The sequence below is a fragment of the Cheilinus undulatus genome, linkage group 2, assembly GCF_018320785.1.
Source record: "Cheilinus undulatus linkage group 2, ASM1832078v1, whole genome shotgun sequence".
In the NCBI taxonomy this organism is placed as follows: Eukaryota; Metazoa; Chordata; class Actinopteri; order Labriformes; family Labridae; genus Cheilinus; species Cheilinus undulatus.
The window spans coordinates 10,228,517-10,256,481 of NC_054866.1; the positions used below are offsets into that span (position 1 = coordinate 10,228,517).

At 40.4% G+C, this 27,965-nt stretch overlaps 2 protein-coding genes across 2 annotated transcripts; one reads left to right on the plus strand and one right to left on the minus strand.

Annotated features, from left to right (window-relative positions):
- Positions 1-4,562: 4,562 nt before the first annotated feature.
- On the plus strand, positions 4,563-8,542 carry LOC121522691 (tubulin beta-1 chain-like). Its single transcript, XM_041807283.1, has 4 exons — positions 4,563-5,218; positions 7,072-7,180; positions 7,257-7,367; positions 7,450-8,542. Exons 1-4 carry the CDS (start codon positions 5,162-5,164, stop codon positions 8,508-8,510), a joined length of 1,338 nt encoding a protein of 445 aa, XP_041663217.1. The 5' UTR covers positions 4,563-5,161; the 3' UTR covers positions 8,511-8,542.
- Positions 8,543-13,790: 5,248 nt separating this feature from the next.
- On the minus strand, positions 13,791-27,849 carry LOC121519108 (polynucleotide kinase 3'-phosphatase). Its single transcript, XM_041801903.1, has 17 exons — positions 27,724-27,849; positions 26,027-26,073; positions 25,443-25,721; positions 25,038-25,322; positions 23,125-23,204; positions 22,911-22,968; positions 22,724-22,831; positions 20,505-20,576; positions 20,254-20,302; positions 18,479-18,549; positions 18,197-18,289; positions 17,984-18,080; positions 17,832-17,893; positions 17,595-17,704; positions 15,887-15,974; positions 15,702-15,769; positions 13,791-15,499 (listed from the first exon to the last, which is right to left on the minus strand). Exons 1-17 carry the CDS (start codon positions 27,842-27,844, stop codon positions 15,379-15,381), a joined length of 1,809 nt encoding a protein of 602 aa, XP_041657837.1. The 5' UTR covers positions 27,845-27,849; the 3' UTR covers positions 13,791-15,378.
- Positions 27,850-27,965: the final 116 nt, after the last annotated feature.

Sequence of the window (27,965 nt, forward strand, 5' to 3'; positions counted from 1 at the left end):
ATTCAGTGTTGGAGTTATTTGACAGTGTTGATCTGTTCAGTGTTAGTCCAACTCTGTAGAGTCAGTTGATCTAAACTCCACCCACTGCCATTTCAAGTCAGTGGGGTGGAGTTTTCCCAGCATGCCCTTGGGCAGAGTGTTTAGATGCTGTCTTTTGCACAGTGATCACTGCTGGGATCCCTTTGCTCTTTTTTCTGGTGGATTATTGTGTGTTTGATGTTAGACACTTCTGCGGCATGGCTGCGGCATCCACTGAGTTAAATTAATTCCTGTCTGTGGCAGTGGATGTACTACAATAAAAGATGGTATGCTTTGCCACTTTAACCCTTTTTTGCCATTTTTATAAATCATTTTTGCCCCTTCTAAACCATTTCTACTACTTTTAAAATCTATTTTCATCACCTTTTCAAACATTTTTTGCCATTATTAACCTATTGCAGCAATTGTCAAACCATTTTAATTCAGTTTTTAACATAGGTGATTAACATTTTTCAGAAGGCTATTTACTACATGAGTTATTTCTTTGATAAGAGTGTTTTTTTTTTCAGGTTAATCATGAAACATGGATATCACAGCTTTACTTTACGATGGACCATGGTTTTGCTGACCTCCATGGGCCCCCAGTTTAGCTGGGTGCCAGAAAGCTCTCTCATTTATCCCCCTTTATGGACGGCCTTGTCTGCACACGACTATTCTTAAATGTGCATGGCTGTGTTCAACCACCTTCAGGCACAATGGGGATCCCTGGTCTATGGCACCTTTATTTTGGGGGTCAGAGCTGAAAAGGTTGAGAACCCCTGCCCTTATAAACGTGGTGCAGAAAGTGTGTGCTATGATGGATGTACATGTAATTCTTGAGTGTGTTTGTGGTGTGGCGCTGGAGCTGGCAGCTCTTTGAGCCAAGCAGATGGGGTGGAGAGGGAATCTGGCTGCAGCTAATGTGTGGTTTGCAAGATTTTTCCTATAGCTGCTTCTACTTCCCCACGTCTACACAAAGTCACTGATCAACGGGTGAATCCGCCCAAATCGTGATGTAGATGTGGAATGGTGAAATTGATGCAAATCACAGAATAATGCAACATATGCTCTGGCACTACACCGCTGTCAAGCAAATGACATTTTCTCTTATTTTCCTAAATATTAATGTAAACGGCAGTCAGAGTATTTTTCAAGTCATCAGCCGTTAGAGCATAATTCAAATGTTTTTGAACAAACTTCATAATAATAACCTTTTTTTTTTATCAAAACCTCAATGCACTGTTCCACATTATTAAGCACAACAGAGTTTTAAAAGATTTTATAGGTTGTAAAGAACTGAAAATGGTCATTTGTTGAATTTGCAGCATTAGGAGGTCGTATTTACTGAAATCAAAGCTATTTCAATCAAAAACATCTTAACAGGCCAAGTTACACGTAAACATAGGAGTCCTTCTTTGATATCACCTTCACTATTCTTGCATCCATTGAACTTGTGAGTTTTTGGAGAGTTTCTGCTCTGATTTCTTTGCAGGATGTCAGAATATCCTCCCAGAGCTGCTGTTTTGATGTAAACTGCCTCCCACCCTCATAGGTCTTTAACTTCAGGATGCTCCAAAGGTTCTCAACAGGGTTAAAGGTCAGGGGAGGATGGGGGCCACACCATGAGTTTCTCTCCTTTTATGCCCATAGCAGCCAATGACACAGAGGGATTCTTTGCAGCATGAGATGGAGCATTGTCATACATGAAGAAAATTTTGCTACAGAAGGTTCTTCTTTTTATACCATGGAAGAAAGTGGTCGGTCAGAAACTCTTTATACTTTGCCGAGGTCATTTTCACACCTTCAGGGACCCTAAAGTGGCCTACCAGCTCTTTCCTCATGAATCCGGCCCAAAACATGACTCCGCCCCCTCCTTGCTGACATCACAGCCTTATTAGGACATGGTGGCCATCCACCAACCATTCACTACTCCTCCATCTGGACCATCCAGGGTTGCACAGCACTCATCAGTCAACAAGTCCATTTGAAAATGAGTCTTCATGTATTTCTGGGCCCACTGCAACAGTTTCTGCTTGTGAGCATTGGTTAGGAGTGGCTGAATAGTAGGTTTATGCACGACTGCAAGCCTCTGGAGGATCCTACACGTTGAGGTTGGTGGGACTCCAGAGGCACCAGCAGCTTCAAATACCTGTCTGCTGCTTTGTAACGGCACTTTAGCAGCTGCTCTCTTAATCTGATGAATTTGTCTGTCAGAAACTTTCCTCATTATGTCTTTATCTGCACGAACCCGTCTGTGCTCTGAATCAGCCACAAATTTCTTCACAGGACAATGATCAGGATTAATTTTTCATGAAATATCTAATGTTTTCATTCCTTGTCCAAGGCATTACACTATTTGAGGCTTTTCGGCAGCAGAAATCCTTTTTCTTTCCCATATTGCTGAAACCTATGGTCTGCTCAATATTGTGGAACAGTGCATTTTGAGGTTTTTATTTTTTTAAAAAGAATGGTTATCAATATGAGGTTTGTTCAAAAACATTTGAATTATGCTCCAATGGCTGATGACTTGAAAAATATTTTGACTGTCATTTGCATTGATATTTAGGAAAATAAGAGAAAAATGTCTTTGCATAATAATGTGGACAGCGGTGTAAGTAATGTCAAGAGTTTCTGGTATTTTGTTGCGACTTTTCTCTATATTTATATGGAGGTGATTACACCTAAAATTAGAGCTAAAAGAAAACTAAAGGTAAACAGAAGAGTCTGATTCATCATTGAGATGACAGGGTCATACTGTACATGCATAGTAACCTGCAGGATGTGATGCATTTGATGTACATGTCATTTTCTTCTTAACCTAATGATTACCTACAGTTTAAAGGAGCACGTGGACATTTTTCTTTTATGGCCACCTCTGGTACACCTCAAGGTCATACAGGAGTTGCTCCAATACGCTGCTTTTGTTTATAAGTTGGGACTCTCAAACCATTTATTTGCTTTTTCCCCCTGCTTATGTGGCCTGTGAAGAATGTCTGAGCTTCCCTGCAAACATTAAACGTGCAGTGTGCTGGTAAAGAGCTGTATCGAGTCATGTTTAAACCCTTCTGACCCATGGAGACCTCCCTGACCACTACAAAAGGCTGCAGTGTCATGTTTTAATTACACATGTAAAGCCTATTATATCCAGAGAGGACACCTGCTGGCAGGGGAAATGAGGCCAGCACCAATGTCTGCTGCATAGTCAAGCAAGCCCTCGCTCTGCCGGGGAGATGATAGCGCTATCATTACATTTTCATATGACACAGGAATTGGAGGGCGCACTTAACATTCAAACCATTCTCCAGGGAGCATTCACAGGTTGAAATTGAAATGTTCCAGGTTGAAGGGTCATCACTTAGAGTGCTCAGCGACCGCCACCTTGGGTCAGTGTCGCAGTTTAAGGCAGATGAACAGAGAGTGGTGTGTCTATGTGTCCTCTCACACACACTATATACACCGTATGGTGAGTACACACTCTTAGATCTGTCTCATATTCATGACAACCACACTAATTCCCTTACCTGCAGCACTCATCCTAGACTGAATTTAACTGTAGCCCCTTAAACTGAACCATAACCACTTTTTGTCCTCACAGGACTACATCTTCATCCATGAAGTTCCAGAGAATGTGTTTCTTTGTATGACTCCTTCATTCATGTTTGTTTTCTACAACAAATGTCACCAGTGACCAAATTATCCTGGCTCATACAACCGCCTGGTTAAAACATTTCAACAAGAGCCTGGGCTGCCTGCCATGGTAGCGCTGTAGAGGCTTGGTGTAGAAATATCACAGCTCCTTCATACGTGAGAGGGGATTTCAGTTGGAATATCTCACCGAGCACTTTGAGAGAAGCGGCTGTATTTACATTTAAAAGATCCAAAGTGGCCATCTGAAGCTAGCTACCTCTTACCTTAATTGCTGGCTGCAGTTGTACATGAATAAATCTACTTTAAAGCCTCTTTCTACTTGCCCCCCCACCCCTCCATCTCCCTCTCCAGGACCACATCAGAGTTCTCCCAGTGGCCAAAAGGCACAAACAATTGAGAGGGATTGGACCAGTGTTTCCCAACTGTTTTTCCTTGGAGCCCCCCTACATCTACCTAAAAAAGCGGAGCCCCCCCATAGGACCCAAGAGAGAAGAAAAAGTGACACTCTGCTGTCAAAAACCAACATAGATTTTAATTGTTTCACTGATAAAACCCTAAAAAAGGCCTATGCAGGTTTTTCTTAACAAAAGACCTTTGCATAAACTACTTAATAACTGCTTTATCATGGTTTTAGTCAATATTGGCAAATCTAATTTTGGCAGCCTCAGAGCAGGCAAAGCCTCATGCCCCCCTCCCCTAAGATCTTTGCCCCTACCCACCCTAGGGGGTCCCGGACCCCAGGTTGGGAATCAATGGATTAGACTGTAATCCTGTTTTTACTTTCATCTGCCATATATTCAAAGAAGCTCCGTGAGGCATGGAATTCTTAGAGGATGTGCTTCATGGTAAAATAAGAGGAATCGCTGTAAACAATGCGGCTTCACGGGGATTACAAGTTTTAAATGGCAAGAAGACAATGAGCTTGACAACAGATTTCCACTTAGTCTCTGCAGAATAAATCTTAGCCTGACAGTGGATTTAGACGTTGATATATGCTGTAATGGTGAACGGCATGGGGTCACTGCAAACTGGCTGGATGATTTTGGGCCTGATTTTCCCCCGAACAACCAAGGGTTTGTGGCCAGAATGGAGGCTGGTTGCACTGCTCGTTAGAGTCAATTGGATTATTCTGCTTCTTCTAATTGAGTCGGACAACTCCCAAGTTAATATCAAACATATTTATGATTCAACATTGGGCCTAACCCTTTGAGCGCTGTGCTATTTTTAACCATTGTGTCTCACCTGGATATTTTGTCTCTAAACAAAACTTTAACCGGAGCTTCTCTATGTATGTCCAACACTCTAGCATCAAAACATTGTATAAATGCTTATTAGCAGTTCAGGCTTACAGAAAAGAGCCAGCGGGCGTTTGAGCTGAGGGCTGAAGGGCGGGACTTACTAGTCTTATAAAAACAGATGGTTGTACTGCCGAATCATCCACAGAGACACGCAGCGTCACTGTTCTAAGATCTAAGCCTACCTCCAAAAATACAAAATGAGGGAAATTGTACATCTCCAGGCTGGCCAGTGCGGAAACCAAATCGGTGCCAAGGTTAGTCCATTTATATTTGCCTTTGGTATGTTGAATAGTATCGTTTTTTTGTAAAGAAACATTGTGTTCCATGGGCCGGTGTTTTGCGTCCATTTGGTCTGTTGTCATTTAGTTCGTTTGATTCGCGATGAGACGAGTTGAAACTTGCAACTGCTTGCAGGGTTCAACTGTGCCGTGCTCTAAACACCCCTAGTTCACACTGCTGAGATTGAATAAGACGATGCATCGTTTCCATGGTAACGACTCACAGTTACTTACTCTAAAGAGATTTAGGCTACCTAAGTTAGTGTGCAATAAATCTGTCTCTAAAAGAGGGAAAGCACTGCACATTCACTGTTTTTGTGTTTTGTTGTTGTCATTTATATCACATGCGCTGAATATGTCAGTGGAACATGAATTATTCTCAGCAGATATCTTTGTTATAATAAGACTGATCTAGAAAAAATTTTAGTGTCTGTATGTGCCGCGAAATTCGTGCTGCGATGGTGATAACAAGTGATTATCAGGAAGATGAGAAAAGAGATATTTACAAAATAAATAGCAAAAGTATCTGATGGAATTGGCGTATGTAGCCTTTGAAATGAGATTTATATTTCCATTTTCTCATTTCTCTGCATGCTGTGTTCTAAAACCCGCTCTCTATGACATAAAGGGCCAAATCGCTGGCGACTACATCAGACGGCTTCATTCGAGCTGCAACGCTCGGTTCACACTGCTGCAACTCATTCTAGAACCGTCTGAGCTGGGCTGCCACACCCTGCGAATATTAATGTGCCCTACTTATGAGAATTTACGTATACGCATTATCAAAACCTAAAAAGAGTTAAAAACTGACCCCACCTTTTGTATTACTTTGAAGTTTAAAAATTTGAATCGTAATGTAGTTTTAGTAACTCAAAAAAATACCTAAAAATGTATTTTGTATCTATAGGTCTGTCAGGTTTCAGAAGTAAAAATCGTTAAAATTTCATTAATGTGCAGATGGGATTTTCTGTTACAATGGCGAACCAGTTTAAACCAATGTAGTAATCTAATTAATCATACGTTAGCCTTTCTGCACCACGGAAATGGGAATTTAATTTTTGTCACTGTGCCTACCATGTAACCTCAAGTAAGGTAGACTAATTCCTACGTTTTTATGTGAGTATTTTTCCTATATATTGGGGTGAAAATTTGTTGGTTTTGTAACCGTCTCTGGCTCAGTGAGGCCCACTATGCGGTTTTCTCTGATAGACGGCAGCTCATGGCTGAAGGAGGAGGTGTTGGCGGTTAGTGACGTAGCAAGGAATTTTTTTTAATTTTTTAAAATTATAGCCCACCACTCACAGCCAATGGACTGTGAGGCCACTCACGCGGTCTGTGTAACGGCGGGAAGTTTTAGGCTGACCCATCTTCTAAGCATAATATTTAAAGTAGATTTTAAAACTAACTTAAACGATACATTCTGAAACTCAACATGCATCCACTTTACTGCATTATTTACAATACTACATGTACTTTCCACTATCATCTCAATAAAGGCCTGAGAAATGTTTTTTATATCTGGGCTAAAGTGAAATTAGAATAATGGATATTTATCTGATAACTAATAACTAAGTAATTATGGATGTTTTGAATTTTCAGTTAAGATTTTTGAGGACAAAACTGGGTGAAAAATAAAACCTTTCATTGTATTACATATAGGATGTCTGATTAATTCATACTAAAGAACTCTTTTTAACTTCAGCTTGGCTATCTTCACCATGTATTTTGTGAATCCAAATAAATCTTGCATATTTGCTTACTTGCCAACCTGATTACCTCCTCAAGTTTCAGAATTTTGCAAAAACTCATTGCCTTGAATTATTTTACAGTTTTGGGAGGTGATCAGTGACGAGCATGGAATTGACCCAACTGGGAAGTACCATGGTGACAGAGACCTGCAGCTGGACAGGATCAATGTCTACTACAATGAAGTCACTGGTAAGTTTAAGGAGACTAGCTTGTCTGCTGACATTAGTTTTGTGAACACTTGCCTCACTACTTTTGGCTTTTGTAGGTTGCAGATATGTTCCCCGTGCTGTGCTGGTGGATCTGGAGCCAGGCACCATGGACTCTGTGAGGTCCGGACCCTTTGGCCAGGTCTTCAGCCCAGACAACTTTGTTTGTGGTAATTATTTGCCCATATATTCCTAGCAACCGCTAATCTTATTTTAGGAGGCACATTTTTAATTTCACTCTCTGTCTTCCAGGCCTGAGTGGTGCTGGCAACAACTGGGCCAAAGGTCACTACACAGAGGGTGCAGAGTTGGTGGACTCTGTCCTGGATGTAGTGAGGAAGGAGGCGGAGAGCTGTGATTGCCTGCAGGGCTTCCAGCTCACACACTCCCTTGGTGGTGGTACGGGCTCCGGTATGGGCACACTGCTCATCAGCAAAATCCGTGAAGAATACCCCGACCGCATCATGAGCACCTTCAGCGTGGTGCCTTCCCCCAAAGTATCAGACACAGTAGTTGAGCCCTACAACGCCACACTATCAGTACATCAGCTAGTAGAAAACACAGACAGCACCTTCTGCATTGACAACGAGGCTCTGTATGACATCTGTTTCCGCACCCTCAAGCTCACAACCCCCACATATGGTGACCTCAACCACCTTGTCTCTGCCACCATGAGCGGTGTCACCACCTGTCTCAGGTTCCCTGGACAGCTCAATGCTGACCTGAGAAAGCTGGCTGTAAACATGGTGCCATTCCCCCGTCTGCACTTCTTCATACCAGGCTTCGCTCCCCTCACAAGCAGAGGCAGCCAGCAGTACAGATCCCTCACCGTTCCAGAGCTCACCCAGCAGATGTTCGACGCCAAGAACATGATGGCTGCCTGCGACCCGCGTCACGGCCGCTACCTGGCGGTGGCTGCCATCTTCCGTGGCCGTATGTCCATGAAGGAGGTGGACGAGCAGATGCTGAATGTGCAGAACAAAAACAGCAGCTACTTTGTCGAATGGATCCCCAACAACGTCAAGACCGCCGTCTGCGACATTCCTCCCCGTGGCCTCAAGATGGCCGCCACCTTCATCAGTAACAACACAGTCATCCAGGAGTTGTTCAGGCGCATCTCTGAGCAGTTCACAGCTATGTTCAGGCGCAAAGCTTTCCTCCACTGGTACACCGGCGAGGGTATGGATGAGATGGAGTTCAAGGAGGCAGAGAGCAACCTGAACGACCTGGTGTCTGAGTACCAGCAGTACCAGGACGCCACCGCCGAGGAGGAGGGAGAGTTTGAGGAGGAAGGCGAGGAGGAGCTTGCCTAAACCTTAAAAGCTGTGCTGTTCCATGAAAATGTTACATTCTCAGTCATTTCCATTTCATGTTAATAAAATTTCCTTCTGCATTTTTGAAGTTTGGGTCCCTCTTTTCTAAGACTTAAAGACATGCTAGAAATTAATGAATAAAAAATTAATTGGGTAGATGCTTTACACTGTAGATAAAGTGTAGCGGCTTGACTGATGTTTCCCAGAAAAAAGTAAATAACTGTCCTTCAAACTCTTGTTGAACTGTGAGTGTTTGGGAGGGGTGCAGATGCCTTTATTGTATAAGATATGTTCAGTCTGGGTTGATAAAATTCAACTGAAATTAATGGTTGTTAAGGGCACTGATACTTAGCTTTGTGTGGATGCCAAATTTTAGATCTGATCTTAACAATTGCTGCCTTAAGTGTCTAAAATTTACATGTTAATACCTTGATGTTTAATTACTAGTATGGGAAAATGATGGAAGACGTTAAGAAGTTAAAATGTTGAGGAAAAAGTCAGCTTTAGAAATTACAACATTCTTGACCTTTGGATTTTATTCTCATATTGATTTTTCTTCATGTGAATAATGAAAGAAAAAAAAACATGCTCTTTTTAGAAATGTTTTTTTCTTATGCCTGAGCTTAAAACTCTCATGTTATTTTCTCTTGTGGTATCGGTCTGCAAAGTTGACTTGTGGAGGTAGTTAGTCATGAATTAGGGATTTCTTCACTGAACGTTGATCCTCTTTGTAGGGCACAAGCATCTGGTGTTTATTCAGAATCACAGATAAAGGCAGAAGTTTGTAGTCACAGCCATGTCACAGAGACTGAATTTAAAAAGTTGCTCTACATCTATTCAGCTTGGCACAAGGCTATGACACATGAGCATGTGCTGTATGAACATCTCTGTCAGGATGGATCATGTGTGATTTTAAAGGAGTGACAGAGACACAGGCTTTCAGCATGAAACAATTTGCCACATGCTACAAATTTTGCAAAAAGCATTTTGAATACAAATAAACCTCACTTTTCCACCGTTGTGATGTTATAGTTCTTTCTCAGTTCTGCCACATAATCACCCACACTTTACATTGTTCTCTGGTGCCCTCTATTGGCACTACAATGCAATAACATTCCACAGTCACTTCATAAAACAGGGGAAGGCCCCAAATTATGACATTTTAGGATTTTATTGAAAATCTATACATATTGATGATTTTTTAAAGGTGCCATTCTTGAACCGACACACACAAGAAGTCTTCTGAGAGGTATCAAGGAGAAGTAGAGCGATGGTGTGGTTTGACACAACACAGACAAGCTGCCAATTATAGTAGTAAGATGGGGATCACTGAGTGCAGTGTATTTGTTTCAAGTGATTGTAGTATAAAGAAAACTGTATTGGTTAATCAGTATCCTGGCTAACATTACACCATGAAGACAAAAGAACACTCCAAGCAACTCAGAGAAAAGGTTATTGTGGTATCCCAGCTAAAGAGATTAGTTTAATTAGTAATCCCTCTTAAGTTACTCACTGCTTAGCACATGTTAGATGCTATTACCTTTCAGATCCAGTAGATGGCGAGCTTACACCGTGTCAAGTTGAATGTTTACCCTTTGTGAGGAGAGTCAGAGTAAGCTGCAGTTAGCAAAAGTAGCCAGCCTCAAGAGAGCGGACCCAAAACCTGTCTCCATGAAACTTAAGTAAAAGTTCTAAAACTCATGAGATGTTGTGGACATTGCATCCTTCTGGTGATACAACAGTTATGTAAAAGTCTAAGTCAGGGGATGGATGCAAATAAACAATTCCAAGGCACTGAACACCCCTGAGAGTTAAATCCATCATGAAGAAATGGAAGGAGAATGGCACATGTGTAAGGAGACTAGTGAGACACATAAGTTACAAGCTTTAGCAGCTGAGATGGGAGAGACTCTGCATACAACTGTTGCCCGGGTTCTTCACCAGTCAAAGCTTTATGTGGGAGTGGCGAAGAGAAAGCCACTGGAGAAGAAAACTCAGATAGATCTGGACATGAGTTCACCAAAAGGCAGTTCTTCAGTCTTTTGAGACCACAAACACATCATTCCCACTGTGAAGCCAGTGGTGGCAGCATCATGCTGTGGGGATGCTTCTCAGCAGCTGGCCCTGGAAGGCTTGAGGGTAAAATGAATGCAGCAAAACATAGGAAAATCCTGGACGACAATCTTATTCAGTCTGCAAGAGATCTACAGCTTGGGCGATTTACTTTGCAGCAAGACACTGACCCAAAGCAAATAGTGAAAGTTACACAGAAATGGTTTAAAGACAACAAGGTGAATGATCTGGAGTGGCTGAGTCAAAGCCAACACCTCAGTCCAATAGAGAATTTGTGGCTGGACTTGAAAAGGGCTTTTTTATGTCTGATCCCTAGGCCCTAGTGTCAGAAAGCTGGGTCTGTGTCAGAGGTCATGGGTGTTCCAGCAGGACAATGACCCCAAACATACCTCAAAAAGCACCAAGAAATGGTTGGAGACAAAGCTGGAGAGTTCTGAAGTGGCCAGCAATGAGTCCGGATCTAAATCCCATTGAACACCTATGAAGAGATCTCAAAGTTGCTGTTGCAAGAAGCACCCTTCAAATCTGAGAGACCTGGAGCAGTTTGCAAAAGAAGAGTGGCCCAAAATTCCAGTTGAGAGGTATAAGAAGCTTGTTGATGGTTGTAGGAAGTGATTGGTTTCAGTTATTCAGTTACTGATGAAAACGGTTCGTTGGAAATCTCTCTGAGATTCTCCCAGTGTTCTCCCATAGACTGTAGAAAGAACTGAACAAACCCCGTGTGACGTCAGTCGTCTGCTTACAATAGGCGGTGTAAAACGGTTCTTGAAGCCCATTCGTGGAGGCTTCCATATTGAAATCGCGGTCTCAACCGAACATTGGATCAACCTAACGGCCCGCCCACTAAGGGCAACTTCCTGTCAGCCTGCTAGCTAGCATTCCGGTTGACGGGAACGGAGCCTCTGCCTGCCAAGCTATCTGTCAATCAAATGAGACACACCAATCACCATGAAGTGAAGTTTATCTTAAATATAATCCAAGCGATTGTGGTACAAAAAAATTCACCCCCTGTACAGTGGGAGCACAATAAGACTCTAGCTAATGAGACACGTTTGGTGTTTTGAACCAGGCTGTAAACCAGTTTATTTTGTGTGTCAAAACTGGCCGTTCAACATGTGTGCAGACAGAACTTCCGTTTTTCCTGCAGCCAGCCTCAAGTGGACAGAAGCGGTATAGCAATTTTTTGCACTTTTTGTGTTGTTCAATTTCTGGGAGAAATGGTGTATTTTCTGGAAAAATTCAAGGGGTGCCAAAACTTTCATCCATGAGTGTAAGGCAGATGGACTGGCCAGTTTCTATTACCGTCACCAGTTCATTTTTTTTTTTTTTTTGTGACAATTTGAAATTTCACTATTTTGCATTTTAACATTTTTTTTCACTTTGGATTTTTGTACTTTCTTAAACCAAGTGCAACATCCTGTGTGGATACAGACCTACTTTAAATTTTAAAGAATATAAGTAACTTTGGGTAGATTAAACATTATGACATGAACTACAGCTTTGAAAAATCAACCTGTGATGGAATGAAAAAGAAATAACTGAGCTGTCTGTGAGTTTTGAATATGAAATAAGACAGTGGTGGACTTATTTGTCATCATTGTGGCTGCAGAGACAAACTGAAGAAATGTACCCAAGGTGTGCTGGAAGAGACATTACAGCATTGTGATATAAAAAAAATGCCCTTATTACAGACCTGGATTATTGCATTTAATACAGCCAGCCCTACATATCAATTTATGTTCATTTTAAACGACTTCATGATGCAGCCTCATGACATACACTCAGTGATCACTTTATTAGGTACACCTGCTCATTATTACGGATACCTAATCAGCCAGTTACATGGCAGCAACCAGTGTCTGCAGGCATGTAGACATGGATGAGACAATGTGCTGAAAATCAATCCAAGTATCAAAATGAGGAAGAAATCTGATGGAAGTGGCTTTGGATGTGCCATGGTTGATGGTTCCATACAAACAGGTCTGAATATTTCACAAACTTCTGGAAATCTTCTGGGATTTTCACACATCTATCTCTAGGGTGTACTGAGAATGGTGAGAAAAGGATAAAAATCTAGAGAGCAGCACTTCTCTAATCAAAAATGCTTTGATGATGTCAGAGGTCAGAAGAGAATAACCACACTGATTCGAGCTGATAGAAAGGAAACCGAGCAAGTTATGCTGAAGAGCCTCTCTGAACGCACAACTAGTCAAACCTTGAGCAGATGGACTACAGCAGCAGAAGACCAGACAGGGCTCCACTCCTGTCAGCTAAGAGCTATAATTCTTACAGGCTCACCAAAATTGGACCGTAGATATTGCCTGGTCTTATGAGTCCTGATTTCTGCCGCAACATTCAATTGGTGAATTTGGGAAATAAACAACATGAGAGCCTGCCGGTCCACCAACAACCCTGACACATTCAGTCACTTGAATCACCTTTCTTTCTCATTCTGATGCTCGGTCTGAACTCCAGCATACCATCTTGACCAAGTCTACATGCTTTGATGTATTAGATGCTGCCATGTCAAAATTCTTTGACAGTAACCTCCTTATTGTTCCCACATTATGCTGAAAAATCACCTCTTATTCTTATATTCAGCCCGTTTCAAAATTGTCCCTTGTGTTTTCCAGTATTTAATTTCTTCTCACTTCTGCCAGAATCTGTCCTCTACTTTCTTTATTATTTGGATTTTATATCTTGTGTGGCACTTTGTAATATTGCTTAATATATATATAAAAATATATATATATATATTTGAACTGCTTTTGCCACCAGGTGGGACTAGTGAGTTGGGGCACTGCCGATGTATGCAGTAATACCGATCCAAAGATGAGGGGGTACACTCCTGACAACCCACACCCTGATGCCCAAGACTTTCACATCAACCTCTTTAAGATCGCACCGTGGCTCAAAGAGCATCTTGGGAAGGAGATCCAGTTCCTGCCTGATGTTAAGTGAACATTAAAGTGGGAATCCCATTAGCTTTATTGAAGCTTTATTTTCATATTGAGTTGTGTGATTTGTATAGCTGTGGTGCAGTAATCTCACCTCCAGACATGTTTTTTTCACAAAGTATAAAGGGTATAAAAACCTGCTGGTAAAATAACTGTATTCTTTCTAATCACATCATGTAAAACATGCACAATCAGCTCTTAAATTAATTGAAAAAATGGAATATGACAAATTGTTTGTTACAAACCGCTTTATTGAAAAGATCTGAAGTAGATTTGCAAATGTAGTTAACATCATGATTTCTACTTGGAGTGAGAAGCTGTTAGCTAGACAGTTTAGGCAGCTAAAGCAGGGTACACACTGAAGATAATCTTGACAAATTTCAGGCTAATTTTCCCTTTCCTACCAAATTGAGCAAAAGCATGATAATCTGACGATTAGATGTTCAACATGTTCAGTACAATCAGAAATCCTGTTGTGTGAGGGGAACACCAAGGACAGCTGAGCAGGATTGTTAGGTGAACTTTAAACAATCAGGAAGCAAGCTGACCAAAGGAGGAAGCACAGCAAACAAAGCCTTGGCAACAGCAGTAAATGTGAAGCATAAAGTTAGTTGAATGGTAGAAATGGAGGAACAACTTGTTGATTTGTGGCAACAACATGAGTGTTTATACAACATGTACTGTAAAACATACACAGCAAGAACTAGTGCTGATATCTCAGGGTTTAATTTTTCAGTGTAGTTTTTACTCTCAAAGTGTAATTTTAACTCCATTCAATGTTGAAGTTATTTGACAGTGTTGATCTGTTCAGTGTTAGTCCAACTCTGTAGAGTCAGCTGATCTAAACTCCACCCACTGCCATTTCAAGTCAGTGGGGTGGAGTTTTCCCAGCATGCCCTTGGGCAGAGTGTTTAGATTTTGCCTCTTGTGATCACTGCTGGGATCCCTTTGCTCTTGTTTTTGGTGGATTTTTGTTGTTGATGTTAGAGACTTCTGCACCATTGTTGAATATATCCACTGAGTTAAATTACTTCCTGTCTGTGGCAGGGATGTACTATAATAAAAGATGGTATGCTGAAATCATCACAGGGCATGTCCTAAGTTTGCCAAAGATGTTAAATACGAGGTGACAATCTTCATCAGGCATGTAAACTGCATTGCACTGTACCAGTAATATAAATTGTAAATACTTCAAATTTGTATAAAAAGTGAAAAAGAATGACATAATGTTGAGTTAAAAGTACACTTTGATGCGTAAAAAACAACACTGATAATGGCAGCAAACAGCTGCAGAAAAAAATATTCAAACAAAAGAAGCTGAATTTTTAACCTGAAACGTCTTTCAATAGTGCATTTATTTATAGACATTTTTCCCATGCATTTACAGTGATATATATGGATTTTTCCAAATAACATGTAGGAAAATGGTTAGCAAATATTCATGGGTGGCTGTAAATATATCTGGATGGCTCACCTGAGGATCATCTGTGTGTGGGAAACACTGTAAACATGTTTGATACTTTAAAGTCAGGGTTAAGGAGGCCTTGACTTGATCAGGAGCAGTAAAATGATCGCATTGACATGGCAACTTAATGATTTTTTTGGAAAAATAATAAGTTGCCGCCAACCTCAAATTTGGTCATGCCATCCTGATCTCTGGGAGGAGTAAGTTAGACCTAAAATTGGGCTGAAAATCATTTAGTATGTAGCTTGCCTCAGATACAAAAGCACTGGACAGATTAATGCAATCCTATACCTCTGGCAATCCATCAGCTTGTATAGAAGGAAAAAGGGTTCTGTGTGGCTATCTCAGGTGTTTTGCTTTGACTGCTGGCCAATCAGCCCTCAGAAAACTGCCGGAACAGGGTTTCCGATTCACTGTCTTTAAAGTCTGGGACAAAGTGGATCTGGAGGATCTCTGTAAATCCTTCAGAGAGCGCTGGAGCCACAAAGTGTTTCCTGTCCAGAGGGAGGGAGTCAGATTAGAGAAGTTGGTTTGGACTCAGCCTTGAATTCATACTCACAAGAATGAAACAAAAATTGTGAAATGGTTTAACAAAAGATGATAGAGCACCTTTGTTGCACTGATCAACTGCATATTCACAAGGGTTATGTGTAAGTCCAGGTTTCTGTGAGAACAGGAAGTTAATTTCTGTCTTACCTGTAGCTGTGGAAGACCATGTCATTGACTTTGGCATGTTTGCTGTCTGATGGAGCCATCTCACGGAACTGAAGGCAACAAAGATTAACGGGAAAAAAAACAACAACTCGTGATCATTGGCCATGACAAAAAAAAAAAAAAAAAAACAAGGAATGAAGATTGATGTGTAAAGAGGCTGGTCTTACTCTGTTGTTGTGTTTGGCTTGCTCCAGAGAAGCTGAGAACTGAAAACACCGACAGGGCACTCCTGCAGCTTTGGCCACGTCCAAATACCTAGAAGGCAGATCAGAATTAATCACAAGTCACTAGCAGCATTAGGGCTATTGTCATACAAAGTAGAGCCACAAAAGCATATAATCAACAATCACACAGCCAAACACACACATTAACAGCCTTCCTTTATGGCTGGATTAAACAGTTCTTTGTAGCCTTTTCAATGGCACAATGCCAGACAATGCCACAAAAATCATGTTGGTGGACAGACTGGCAACACTACAAATGTGACCCTGACCAATCATCATATACTATTGCTGTAAGGCAGTGATAATCAACAGGAGGCCTGGGGGCCAATCAGGCCCCCCACAGCTTTCCATCCAGCCCCCCAGAGGATTATTAAATTCAAAAAATTTGAGAGGGCAAAAATATGGCATGTTATGTCGTCTAAAGAAAACCTTCAACCAAGCTTTATCAGACAAGAAGCACACTAGTATTTCAGTAATTTGGCATGGTAAACTCATACTTATTATTATCTTGATGATTAGAGTTGCAGTTTTTGCAATCATTCTCCACATAAATCTCTCTGAATCAATCTCTGCAGATCTGTTTCCTGCACGTTTTTGGCAAATCACAACACAGCATCAAACTCAGTGACAGACATCAAGGGGGCTCCAAAAATATGTAGCTAAAATATCTCAATCGCCCCCTTGTGGCTGACTGCAGCAAAGGTGATAGGGACCGATTTCAGTGTTAAAGGCTTAAAGTTCCATTAATTTTGGAAGGAAATAATATTTTTACAAAAACATTTTAATTAGAAAAAAATACAGATTCTATTTCAGTTTATTTCAATGTCCAGCCCCCACAGCATCAAGAAAAAGCTGGGCCTTGTGAAAATTGAGTTGATGACCCCTGTTGTAACGGATACACGACATTGGATTTTTGCTGATACTCTATATGCCAATATTTACAAAATCATTTTTGCCAATACAAATAATGATACTAAAAACAAGATATATGAAAAAAATATTTTCTATGGACGAATTTAGCCACTACAGCCTTGAATTTCTCATGTGTTAGAAGCTTTTTTCAACTGTTATTTGGCCAAAGCCTGCTGTTGCTAAACGGGGACAATATCAGCTGATACCAATATCAAACCAATGCTTCCATACATCTCTAACCTCCACATTACTCCTCAAAAATCATGGTTTGACATGAATTTTTTGCCACAACTATTCATTTTTTAAGCACAAATCTGCAACCCACTGAAAGGCTCTTCTGCCTACTTTTGGATCTTGACCCACCAGTTGAAACCCATGGGTATAAAACACTACATCGTGCAGCTTAGCAAGTTGCCACTTAAGAAAAAATCAACTGAGCTGAAAGTTTCAGAGATGCTAAATAATTTCAGTCTGGAGTCAAGTCTAAATTTAACTTTGTGTTACAATTCTAGAGTTTTAAAACGCAGATCACAGCACTATGACTTTTCATACCCACTGCAAAACCACTTCAGTGCCTTATTAAAATGATCCTTTTTCATGCCTAGTGATGTTTTTATAAAACTGGTATTCATAAAAATTGGCCCGAGTGGAGTGATTTCTGAGTATGTTCTGTACTGAAAAACACAAAAATACCCATCACATCTTTTCCAAAGGAAGTTCTGATACATTCATGCTTTACCGTTTGCGCGACTCTAGATCTGGATTTGTGTTGTCTACAGCAACACTTCGGCCCTCTTTCAGAGCACGCTCACACGCCGACACACAGTTCTGCCATGAACCAAGAGTGTCCTGACACAAAATAGAACAGAACATGTCAGGAAAAACAAGTCGCTTACAGTGTAACAAACATCAAAGTCAACCAAAAACTCCTATTTCCAACAAGCCTAAAGAACTGTTAATCCGGAAATCCACTCACCCTGTTGACGTACACATAGCCTTTTGGAATGATGTGGGTGTGGAAGAAGGTGGATTTACCGGCTGTGGAGTAACAAAGATGAGTGACAACATCAGGAAGGTTTAAGTTAGGCTAAAACAAAAGTGGTTTATGTGTATATAAGTTCCTCTTACATGCAGGGAAACCCACAGCAACTATGACCTCTGTCTTGCTTGAGGTGAGGGATGCAGATGGTGGGTCATACAGGCTTAAAGAGGAGTCAATCGCCCTCTAAAGTTTGGATAAAGCAGTGCATTAAAAATAAAGACATTCACAAGGTGAACAGTGTTTTCTTTTTGACTGCTGGAAAAAAACAAAATCCCAGACAGGATGTTCCTTTTACTCACAGGGTCAAAACTTGGCAGTTTGTACGGGGCAGCTTTCCAGCCCAGGAAATACTCCTCTGGGGTGAGGAACTGCAGCCCAATGTTCAGAGCAAACTAAAAAAGCAGAGAGGAAGGCAGTAAATGGTACACTGTATTCTTACTTTAACACCTTCTATACTCTTAGTACTATTCATTAATTAAATTTTAGATCAGAGCTATAAAAGCAGACACAAGTCAAGGCAAAGAGGAGAAATATGACACAGAGTGGTTAAAAAAAAAGGAAAGCAGAGTAAAAAAACTCACCAGGCGATCACTGCAGGAGAAGTCCTTCTTCTTCTTCCCAGGAGCCCAGTTCTCTGGTCTACCTGCAGCATCTGTGAACAGTTCAAATCAAAAGTGTGTTTCTGTCATCTTTGTGTCAGTCTGGTGATAAATTCATCTTAAAGCAGTGGTAGTACTAATGGTAGTAGAAGTATTAGCAGAAGTAGTATTAATATTAATTCAAGGATCATTTCTGGGTTTGGGGGTTTAGTTTGTAGCACTGAACGATATGCAAAAACAATCTAAAACATTTTACCCCAATATTGTAATTTAATATTTATTTGTTTTAAGGTTTCTTATCTTGTGCATAATTCAACAAACACAAGGAAAAACATTTAATATTATAACCAGCAAAATACTAGGTAAATTAAACTAGCTTTAATTGGCAGTACTGGTTCTAGGACTTGAAGAACTTTAACCAAGCTCAGTTGATTTTTAAAAATAAACTTTAGCCGTGTTTCCATCAGGGGGTTTGATTCAGTACGGTTTGGTATGGTTTGGTATGCTGAACCCCAAAATAGTTTGCGTTTCCACAGACACCCGTGCTCTCACTTGGTGGGTGGGCTGGAAAGGCATGCATGCAGCACGAGTCAGCTGGTCCAGCCCGGAGTTATAGAAAGGATGAGTGACAGAAATCAGTCGGGAATGAGCAGTAAACAGCTTTATTTCAGCTGAAAGGGATTTAAAAAAACAAACAAACTACATCTTAATTATGTTAACCGCTGTCAGTACAGATCCTCTGCTGATGGAATATGTGTACAGAAACTTTTAGAATCATAACTGTACGTTAGAATGTGAATATATCTAGTCTTTAACAGTTCATACCACAAAATCTGAAGGTTTAGAGCTGTACTGGGAGAATTCGCCACATTAAAAATAAGGTAAAAGTTCAGCTGGTGTTAAAATCAAACTAGATTATGCGAGAAATCCACTGTGCGCTGATCTTGTTTTAAAATAGGCTGTAGCCCGAAGTTTTACAAACATGCTTAACAATGACAGAGGGATGTTTTCACATGTTACCTAAAGTAAGGGGTAGATCAATAACTAGTTACAGTACAGAGAATCAGCTGATCTAAGGCTTCGTATTCACAAAACTTCAGCATTAATTTAGTTTCTCATCCATTGTGGATGGACGGATAGGTAAGATTGGTACTCCTACTGAAGGGGGCAGAAAGGTGGGACGGTACTGGTTGTTTTTTTTTGGGACCCCTTCCAACTTTTGCTCTATGGAAACGCAAAAAAATGCGTGCCGTTCTACATCGAACTGAGCTGGACCGCTTGATGGAAACGACCTATTTGAAACTATGCAACTGTAATGTAATACGTAGTTTTTTTCCCCTTAAATGGGGTTGTACCTATATTACCCACAGTGATGCAAGTCAGCATGGACCCTTAATTGGGGCTGGGATTGAGTCCTAGCACGTGTCAATGAACTTTGCATGGCAGTGCAAAAACAATGGCAGCATAACTGTCATTCACTTTCACCAGCATTGGTTCTAAGGAGCTGAATTACTGTTCAGCTAACTCCATCTGCAGCAGTGTATAGCTGAGCTTCCATGCTTGTATTCCAGTTTCAGCCAGTTTCTTTAAAAAGGCCCCACTAAACTGCAGCTGCTTTGGCTAATACATGTACAGCTGACAAGAACATCATGCAACCCTCCTTGAAAGGGCTGAACTATCTGTTTACACACACAGATAGCTGCCGGCATTGGAAGATAGCTCTGTGGCAACACTGTTTTATATCAAACTATACTCACCTCCCACATAAAAGCTCTCTGCCTTGTCAACAGTGACACCATCATTTGCCTGAAGATGAAAGACACATGCAAAGAAACTCCTAGATAACACTAAAACAGACAGATTATAGTCACACAAAGCCTGGGACGGCAGCAAGCATGCTGATAGAATTAAAGGGTGTAACTATGACTCATCATATTTACTGCAGTTATTCAGTGTAAATAGTCTGAGTGAGGTGTGGTTCTTAAATAATGTGGGTGTGTGCTCTTACCTTCTCACACAGGTGATTCCACATTCCCATCACAGGTTTCCTGTAGATACCAGGACCTGTTGCTACAAACACCTGAGACACAAGAAGAGGAGGATGCCAATATTACCATTTTTTTAAAAGCCAGGTGGCCTAGAACCTGCAGGAGGAAACTTCACTATGTTATAAAAAAGCAGTCTAATTGTACAGAAGCAGATTTAAACTAAGTTTATCACTTTATTTATAATTTAGGGAAACATTCAGGAGTTTAAGTGATGAGTTTATGATCTAAAATGCTTGTTTAAAGTCATATTTGACACAGCTTGAGGTTCATTTTGTGATAATGATAAGATTGCATTCATCAACCTATTATCTTTACTGCTTTTACTCAACTTTCTACACAACTTATCCTACTGAGGTCACAGGGGCCTGGAAATAAAAAAATCTCCCAGATGCAATTTAATCATTTGCTATATGCACATCACAAAAGTTTGAAAATGTTGCAACTACTAAGACAACAATTTCAAATCAAGTCAAGTAATGGTTTATCATTTATTAGGCCTGGGTAATATGTTGTTGCTGAGCTTTCACACCATCTGTATGCAGTCATTCGAAGCCAGAGTTATACTCTCAGAGTAAGTGGTGCCAATCAAGGAGAAAGAAAATCAAAGTAAGACTTGCACATTCTTAAGTGGGTGCTGGATCTAAAAAAATAAAAAAATAATAAAAAAAGAAATAAAAAAAGAAACAATCATAAAAAAGCAAAAAGGTCTGCACATCACAAGCTTGCGTTCAAGTATTTATTTAGCAATAAGTGATGTTTTGGGATACAAAATCTCACTTGTTGCTAAATCAGTACTTGCAGGAGCTTCTGGGTGTGCAGACCTTTTTGCTTCATAAAGTCAGAGGGAAGCCATCGATATACATCAAGCAGCGACTTCTGGCATTGAAAAGTGAAGCCAATACAAAAGTGCAAATACTGCAGCTTATTAAGTGTCTGCCCAAGGCTGGCACCCCAGCCCCAGAACGTATTTTGGTCACAGAGATACACGTTTACAACCTGATACAGAAAACTATTTTGGTCTAAATAGTTCATAACCTGACCCATCAGTCGGGCGATGATTGGTGGTTTGGAAGGGCAGAACCTGTCAAAAAAATCTTGGAAGTTGGCTGGATGACTGTTCTATCAGTCACATTTATTAGGAGCCAACCAGAGAGAAAAAAACATATGATGTGGTTGGCATGTGCCACTTCAGGGAGTAAACTATTTAAACTTAGCTCAACAGGTAGCCAATGTCATTGTTAACTATCAGTGGAGCCAATTAAGGAATCAATCTCTTGCCAAAGCAGGCCAGGAGAAGAGCATCTTTTCAACCAAGAAAATATTTCAGTACAGTTCTTTGCTCTCCTTTTTATTAAAAAATGTCAATTTCTGATAAATTTGCTGCTATAGCTTTATTAGCACTAATCTCTTCACTGCTCACCATTGTACACCGGCTTGCATGCCCATAGCTACAGCGTCAGTCCAGTCATTCACAGAACAGACACAAACATTGCAGACAGACATGGATCCTGGCTAATTCATCAGCTTTGCAAAGTTGAATAGTTAATGCATTTGTCTGCAAACAGTTTGGTGATTTTTTTAAAATAATTTATCTATTCTGATTTTATGAAAGATAAGAATCATTCGTAATTAGGAGCATGACTGATGTGACTACAAGCAATGCAATGTCACCGTTCACCAGACGGCCTAAGGCTCCACTTCTTTGGCTGACTAAAAGTCATGTTGAGACAGTATTTTCAATAGGGCAACTGCCATTGTTGATATTCAAAATCCCCTACAGTAGCCAATGGGGGACACCAGTGAGGCATGCCTATGAATTACAAAATCTATGCTCTACACAGAAATGCATGTGTCAGGTTAGAGATCTTATTCAGGAGGCTTTCTCCTGTGTGGTGGTAGAGCCAATCACGGCACCAACATGTTTAACAATCCAGTTTCAACAAAAATATAAAATAAATTGGGTTAATCGGTACTTGTCAGGGCAAAGATTTTGTGACTGATATTTGCCATCACACTAGCTTGTCAGCAAGAATGGAGACTGAAAAAATATTTATCATGGTTATCAGCACAGACAAAGACGGTTGCAGGCAGAGCTCCAGGCTTACAAACAGTCATAATAAACGCTGCCATCTACTTTGATGCTGTCTGTGTTACAGAGTCAACCTTCAACATGACTGACCTGGACAGGTAACTGCAGCGTGGCGAGGATGTCCTCTACTTTGGACTTGAAGACTTCTGGTCTCAGTTTACCTTTAGCGATCCCCATCTGGTTGGTGAAGAACACCACCTACAAGCACAGAAAGAGCAGATCATGAAATCCAATGGCTTACATCCAGTATTGTTCGGTCCATTTTGCTCCTTCTTACCTTGTATCCTTTCTTAAGCAAGCTGGACAGTTTGGGCTGAATCTCAGGATACAGGATCCTATTAATCGGGCAAATAAAAGCAAAAGAAGTTAACACAAAGAAGGGGAACAAATCTAATCTACATTAGCCATAAAGCTGGATGGAGAGGTTAGAGAAAGAGATCATGTGTCACACTGTTTAGCTGTAGAAGACAGTTTAAATATTGCAGACATGCCTCCAGTCATCTGGTGCAGTAGGAAACACTTTGCCAGACTTGGTGGTGATGATGCAGCCATCGATGTCAAACCCAGCTATCTGGAGAAAAACAAGAGTAGGGCATGCTCAGACATTTCATCAAATGCCTAACAGAAATCATGAAAAATGAAGTTTGTCGGCCCTAATGGAGATCCTTGGTTTCTACATTAAAATAAAACTTTTCATCAGTTGTGAAAATCAGCTGACTCTGTACAGAGAACATTTATTTTGAAGGTGCTCAACTAACTGGGACTGTATTAATCATGTCTAGGTTCTGTTTTGTCCAAATACAGATGACTTCCTGGAATAGTGCAATCTTTTAAACATGGCACGTGAAATAAAATGCTATGAGTCCTTTACCAATCAGAAAAGTTCAGTACTGCGGGCATCCCCCTTTAGTTTGGGCTGTGGGACAACACGAGCCTCCGCCAGGGACTTTCAACGAATTATATCTTTTTCACTCCATAACTAAATTTAGACCCTGGTACCTGTGGTTGTAAAGCTGCTTTTAAAATGCATAAAACTTAATATTATTCCCAGTAAATATATTAAATCTCTGTGCTGTCTCAGGTAGGAGCAACAAATGTAATGTATTCAAATAAAATATTTGAAACTTACTTGCTTTGTAAAAAAAAAAAAAAAAAAAGCATTATCACAGAGCTACTGCAGCAAACCGAATATTTAAACCAATGCGGCACTGGTTAAAAAGAAAATATGTAGACAACATAAATATCAACAAAAAACTCTCTAATAAGCACTAAGTAGATGACTCTGCTAAACGGGGTGTATCTCGGGACTACTGTAGCAGAAAGCAACAGATGGGAAGTTTTCAAGTGAAAAATGTGTAAAAAAAAACAAAACAAAACAAAAAAAAACAAGCTGCTACTGATAGCACTACATTTCCTGACTTAAGGAAAACAACAACTCTGGACTTTTATTGTGAAGGATTTGTCAGAAGTACCACGTTTATCATTGATTTAGCTTAGCTTTAGCAGCAGCCACCATGTTTGCAGTCAGCCTCACTGTCACTCTATTTAGTGGTTTCTCTGACCTTGCTAAATGCTACAGCCCGCTTCTTAGAATCATCATGGACTTAAAACGAGTGAATCATGAGCTAAAACACACATTTAGCTAGATGATTAGACGGTTGTAATACAAGTTGTTGCAGCTCATATTAAAGCCACAGATAGGTCGACAGAGTAGACTCCTTCATGTTGCTGTTAATGTTGACATCAAGTGTCGAGAGTAGAGACTACAACTTTTGCCCTTTGCTTCACATTAATCCCACAGGCACAAACAGTGATGTTTGGGTTGTTATCTGGCTGCTCTTTAGTGTTGGAGTAAATATGATGAGTGGACTCAGACTGGGCTGCTGTCACATGGCTCTCTGAGTTCACAGCCCAGTGGCAGCACTGGAATTTTGATCGGTAACATGGATCAGCGCTGTTAGTCCCTATTCCGATATAAAAATTACTGAAATACTGAACCTGATACAGATATTGGATAGGATCTGGCCCATTTCTATTTTTTCAGATACAATTTTTCGTTTAAAGAAAAAGGGGCAGCTAAAATGGGGTGTTGCTGACCAAGCAGTTAGGTAGTACCACATGTTTGGAGGATATGACCCTCCATGCAGGTGGTCTAGGTTCAAATTCAACCTACGGCTTCTTTCCGGTCTCAGGTCTGTTGTGGCAGAATTTCAAGCAAGCATTGGAACAACTTTTTTTTCATCAAAAGCTTCATGATTCATATAAATACATACTCTTTATTATTAAGCCAAAGTTATGAATATCATTTACAGGAATTTCAACCATGACAGTGCTAATGCTCCTCCCTGAACCTGGACACCAATGAAAATTAAAGATTAAGCTCTACTACTGAAACAGTTCCCACCTTGTCGCTGCCTTTGACACCAGCAGCGGTGTAGAGCAACAGGTTGCTCATCTGCTGCCAGCTGCTCTTTGCACAGCCTTTTATAGGCGATGAAGATGAAGGCTTTGTGCCTTTACTCTCTCCAGTCATAGACTTCTCCGCCAACGCCTGGAGCTCTTTGAGCTTTTCTTCTGCCATTTTCTCCTCCTCATCCTCTTCCTCACTCCTTCTATCTGAGGCCTCACCTCTTTTTTGACGTTTCTTCTCTGGGTGCCCTCTATCTGGGTTTGGTTTTCTCTTAGAGGACTAAACAGAAACAGAAAAATTAGAACATCAGTATCTCTCATGTTTATCTAAATATTGGTACATGAAACAATAAATTAAACATGTATAAACACAAGGACCAAACAGTAGCATATGCTTTACCTTCATGGGAGAAGCGGAAAAGAAATCCTTTATACTGCGCTTAGGAGTTGGGCTGGATTGTGCCTCCTTTTCTCTCTCGGTTTTCCCTCCTTTTGTCTTATCTGTTGCCTTAAGTTGTTTCTGTGTAGCGCTGGAGGCTGCTCCGTTTGAACTCAGAGAAAACTGCAGTTTAAACGGATGATTCTGGTTAACCAGGTAGAGTGTGCCTCCGTGTTTGAGTTTCCCAGACTGGCCACGACTTAGCTGCTCGCTGTCCAGGAAACTTGGATTGGGACCCAGCTGTGTAATGAATAAGGACATGCATGGACATTGGACTGCAGTGTTTGTTATACACTCATTTTACAGGGCTGGAGATAACCAGGGTGTGTCCAGGTGGTGAAGGGAAAGGTCAACTGAGGAGAGAATTTTTTATGACCATTCACATGTTTTTATTGAGCAGCGCCAAATATGAACTCTGTGTGGTGCTTGTTGGGTGTTGTCTGACAGAGATGTCTTTCTAATCTAAGACATTATTTTTATGAGGGAGACAAACTGAATAATTACAAGTGACTTTGCGTGCTTGGCTTCATTACTTGTTTTCATACCTGGGTAATGATCACATCCTGGTCTGCATAGCAAGCCACCACCTTCACTGGGAGAGAAACAAAGTCTGTTAGCATTAGAAATATAACAAAACATATTCATACACATACACACACATACAGCTCCGTAAACACATTAATTTGGATCTAATGGTCAGTTTAATGTTAATCAAAAACTTTACAACCAATTTCATAATGTACTATTATTCCATACTGGGATTCATGTTATTATCAGCATGATATTAGTATTGGCAGCTATTAGCTTAAAAGGTTTCTCATCAAATCAGCAGATGTGAAAATTTCTGCTGATATTTACAACTGGTACTTATACTGTAAATATCAGCTGTAAATCTCAGCCTATATCGGCTGTAAATATCCGCCTGTATCAGTTGAACATAATGGTCTTTATTGGTAGTAAATATCAGTCTATATCAGATGTTAAAAAACTGTCAATTTTTGCATAAATACCAGTCCACATCTGCTGTGAATATATGCCTTATCAGCTGTAAATATTGCTCTATATCAACTGTAAATATTGGTCTTTATCCGCTGTAAAAAACAGCCTATATTAGCTGTTAATATGCACCTATCTTGGCTGTAAATATTGGCCTATGTCTGCAGTAAATACTGGTTTATATCAACAGTAAATAGCCATCCACATCTGCTGTAAAAAAAAACAGCCTATATTGGCTCTTAACATGCACCTATAGTGTGCTTATATTGGCTCTAAATTTTGGCCTATGTCTACTGTAAATACTGATCTATATTGTCAGTAAATAGCTGTCCATATCTGCTGTAAATACTGATCTATGTTGTCAGTAAATAGCTGTCCATATTTGCTGTAAATACTGGTCTATATTGGCAGTAAATAGCTGTCCATATCTGCTGTAAATACTGGTCTATATTGGCAGTAAATAGCTGTCCATATTTGCTGTAAATACTGATCTATGTTGTCAGTAAATAGCTGTCCATATCTGCTGTAAATACTGGTCTATATTGGCAGTAAATAGCTGTCCATATTTGCTGTAAATACTGATCTATGTTGTCAGTAAATAGCTGTCCATATCTGCTGTAAATACTGGTCTATATTGGCAGTAAATAGCTGTCCATATCTGCTGTAAATACTGGTCTGTATTGGCAGTAAATAGCTGTCCATATTTGCTGTAAATACTGATCTATGTTGGCAGTAAATAGCTGTCCATATCTGCTGTAAATACTGGTCTATATTGGCAGTAAATAGCTGTCCATATCTGCTGTAAATACTGGTCTGTATTGGCAGTAAATAGCTGTCCATATTTGCTGTAAATACTGATCTATGTTGGCAGTAAATAGCTGTCCATATCTGCTGTAAATACTGGTCTATATTGGCAGTAAATAGCTGTCCATATCTGCTGTAAATACTGGTCTGTATTGGCAGTAAATAGCTGTCCATATCTGCTGTAAATACTGATCTATATTGGCTGTGAATATCTGTCTCTATCTCGCTCAGGTTTATTTGTCCAAATACATTAGAGACTCAGTTGTATAAAACTGGTCGTAATATTGTGACCATTCAAACAAAAAATATAATTTGTCTAAACAAAGGCGTTTGGATGAAAGGACAGGATAAAACACATTTTTGATGAAGGAGTCTCGACTTGGTCAATGGCTGTACTTTGTGATAAAAACCACTAGTGCTTTGATTTCGGACTCCTCCTCACCCTGGTGCCTGGAGCATTTCTTATCGGTAACCCCGGTGTCCGGACCCCGGCCCAGAATCACAGCTCGTCCGTCCTCCAGGAGGATCCGGGCTCCGGAGGGGCTAACCAGAGAACACGACATCTGAACGGCGGACCGCGGAGAGACTGCTTCACTTTTGGCTGCTGCTGTTTTTAGGGACGATTCTTTTCATTAAACGACGAAACGAGAGGCAGATTTTAAGCTCAATGTCACAACCGTTTCT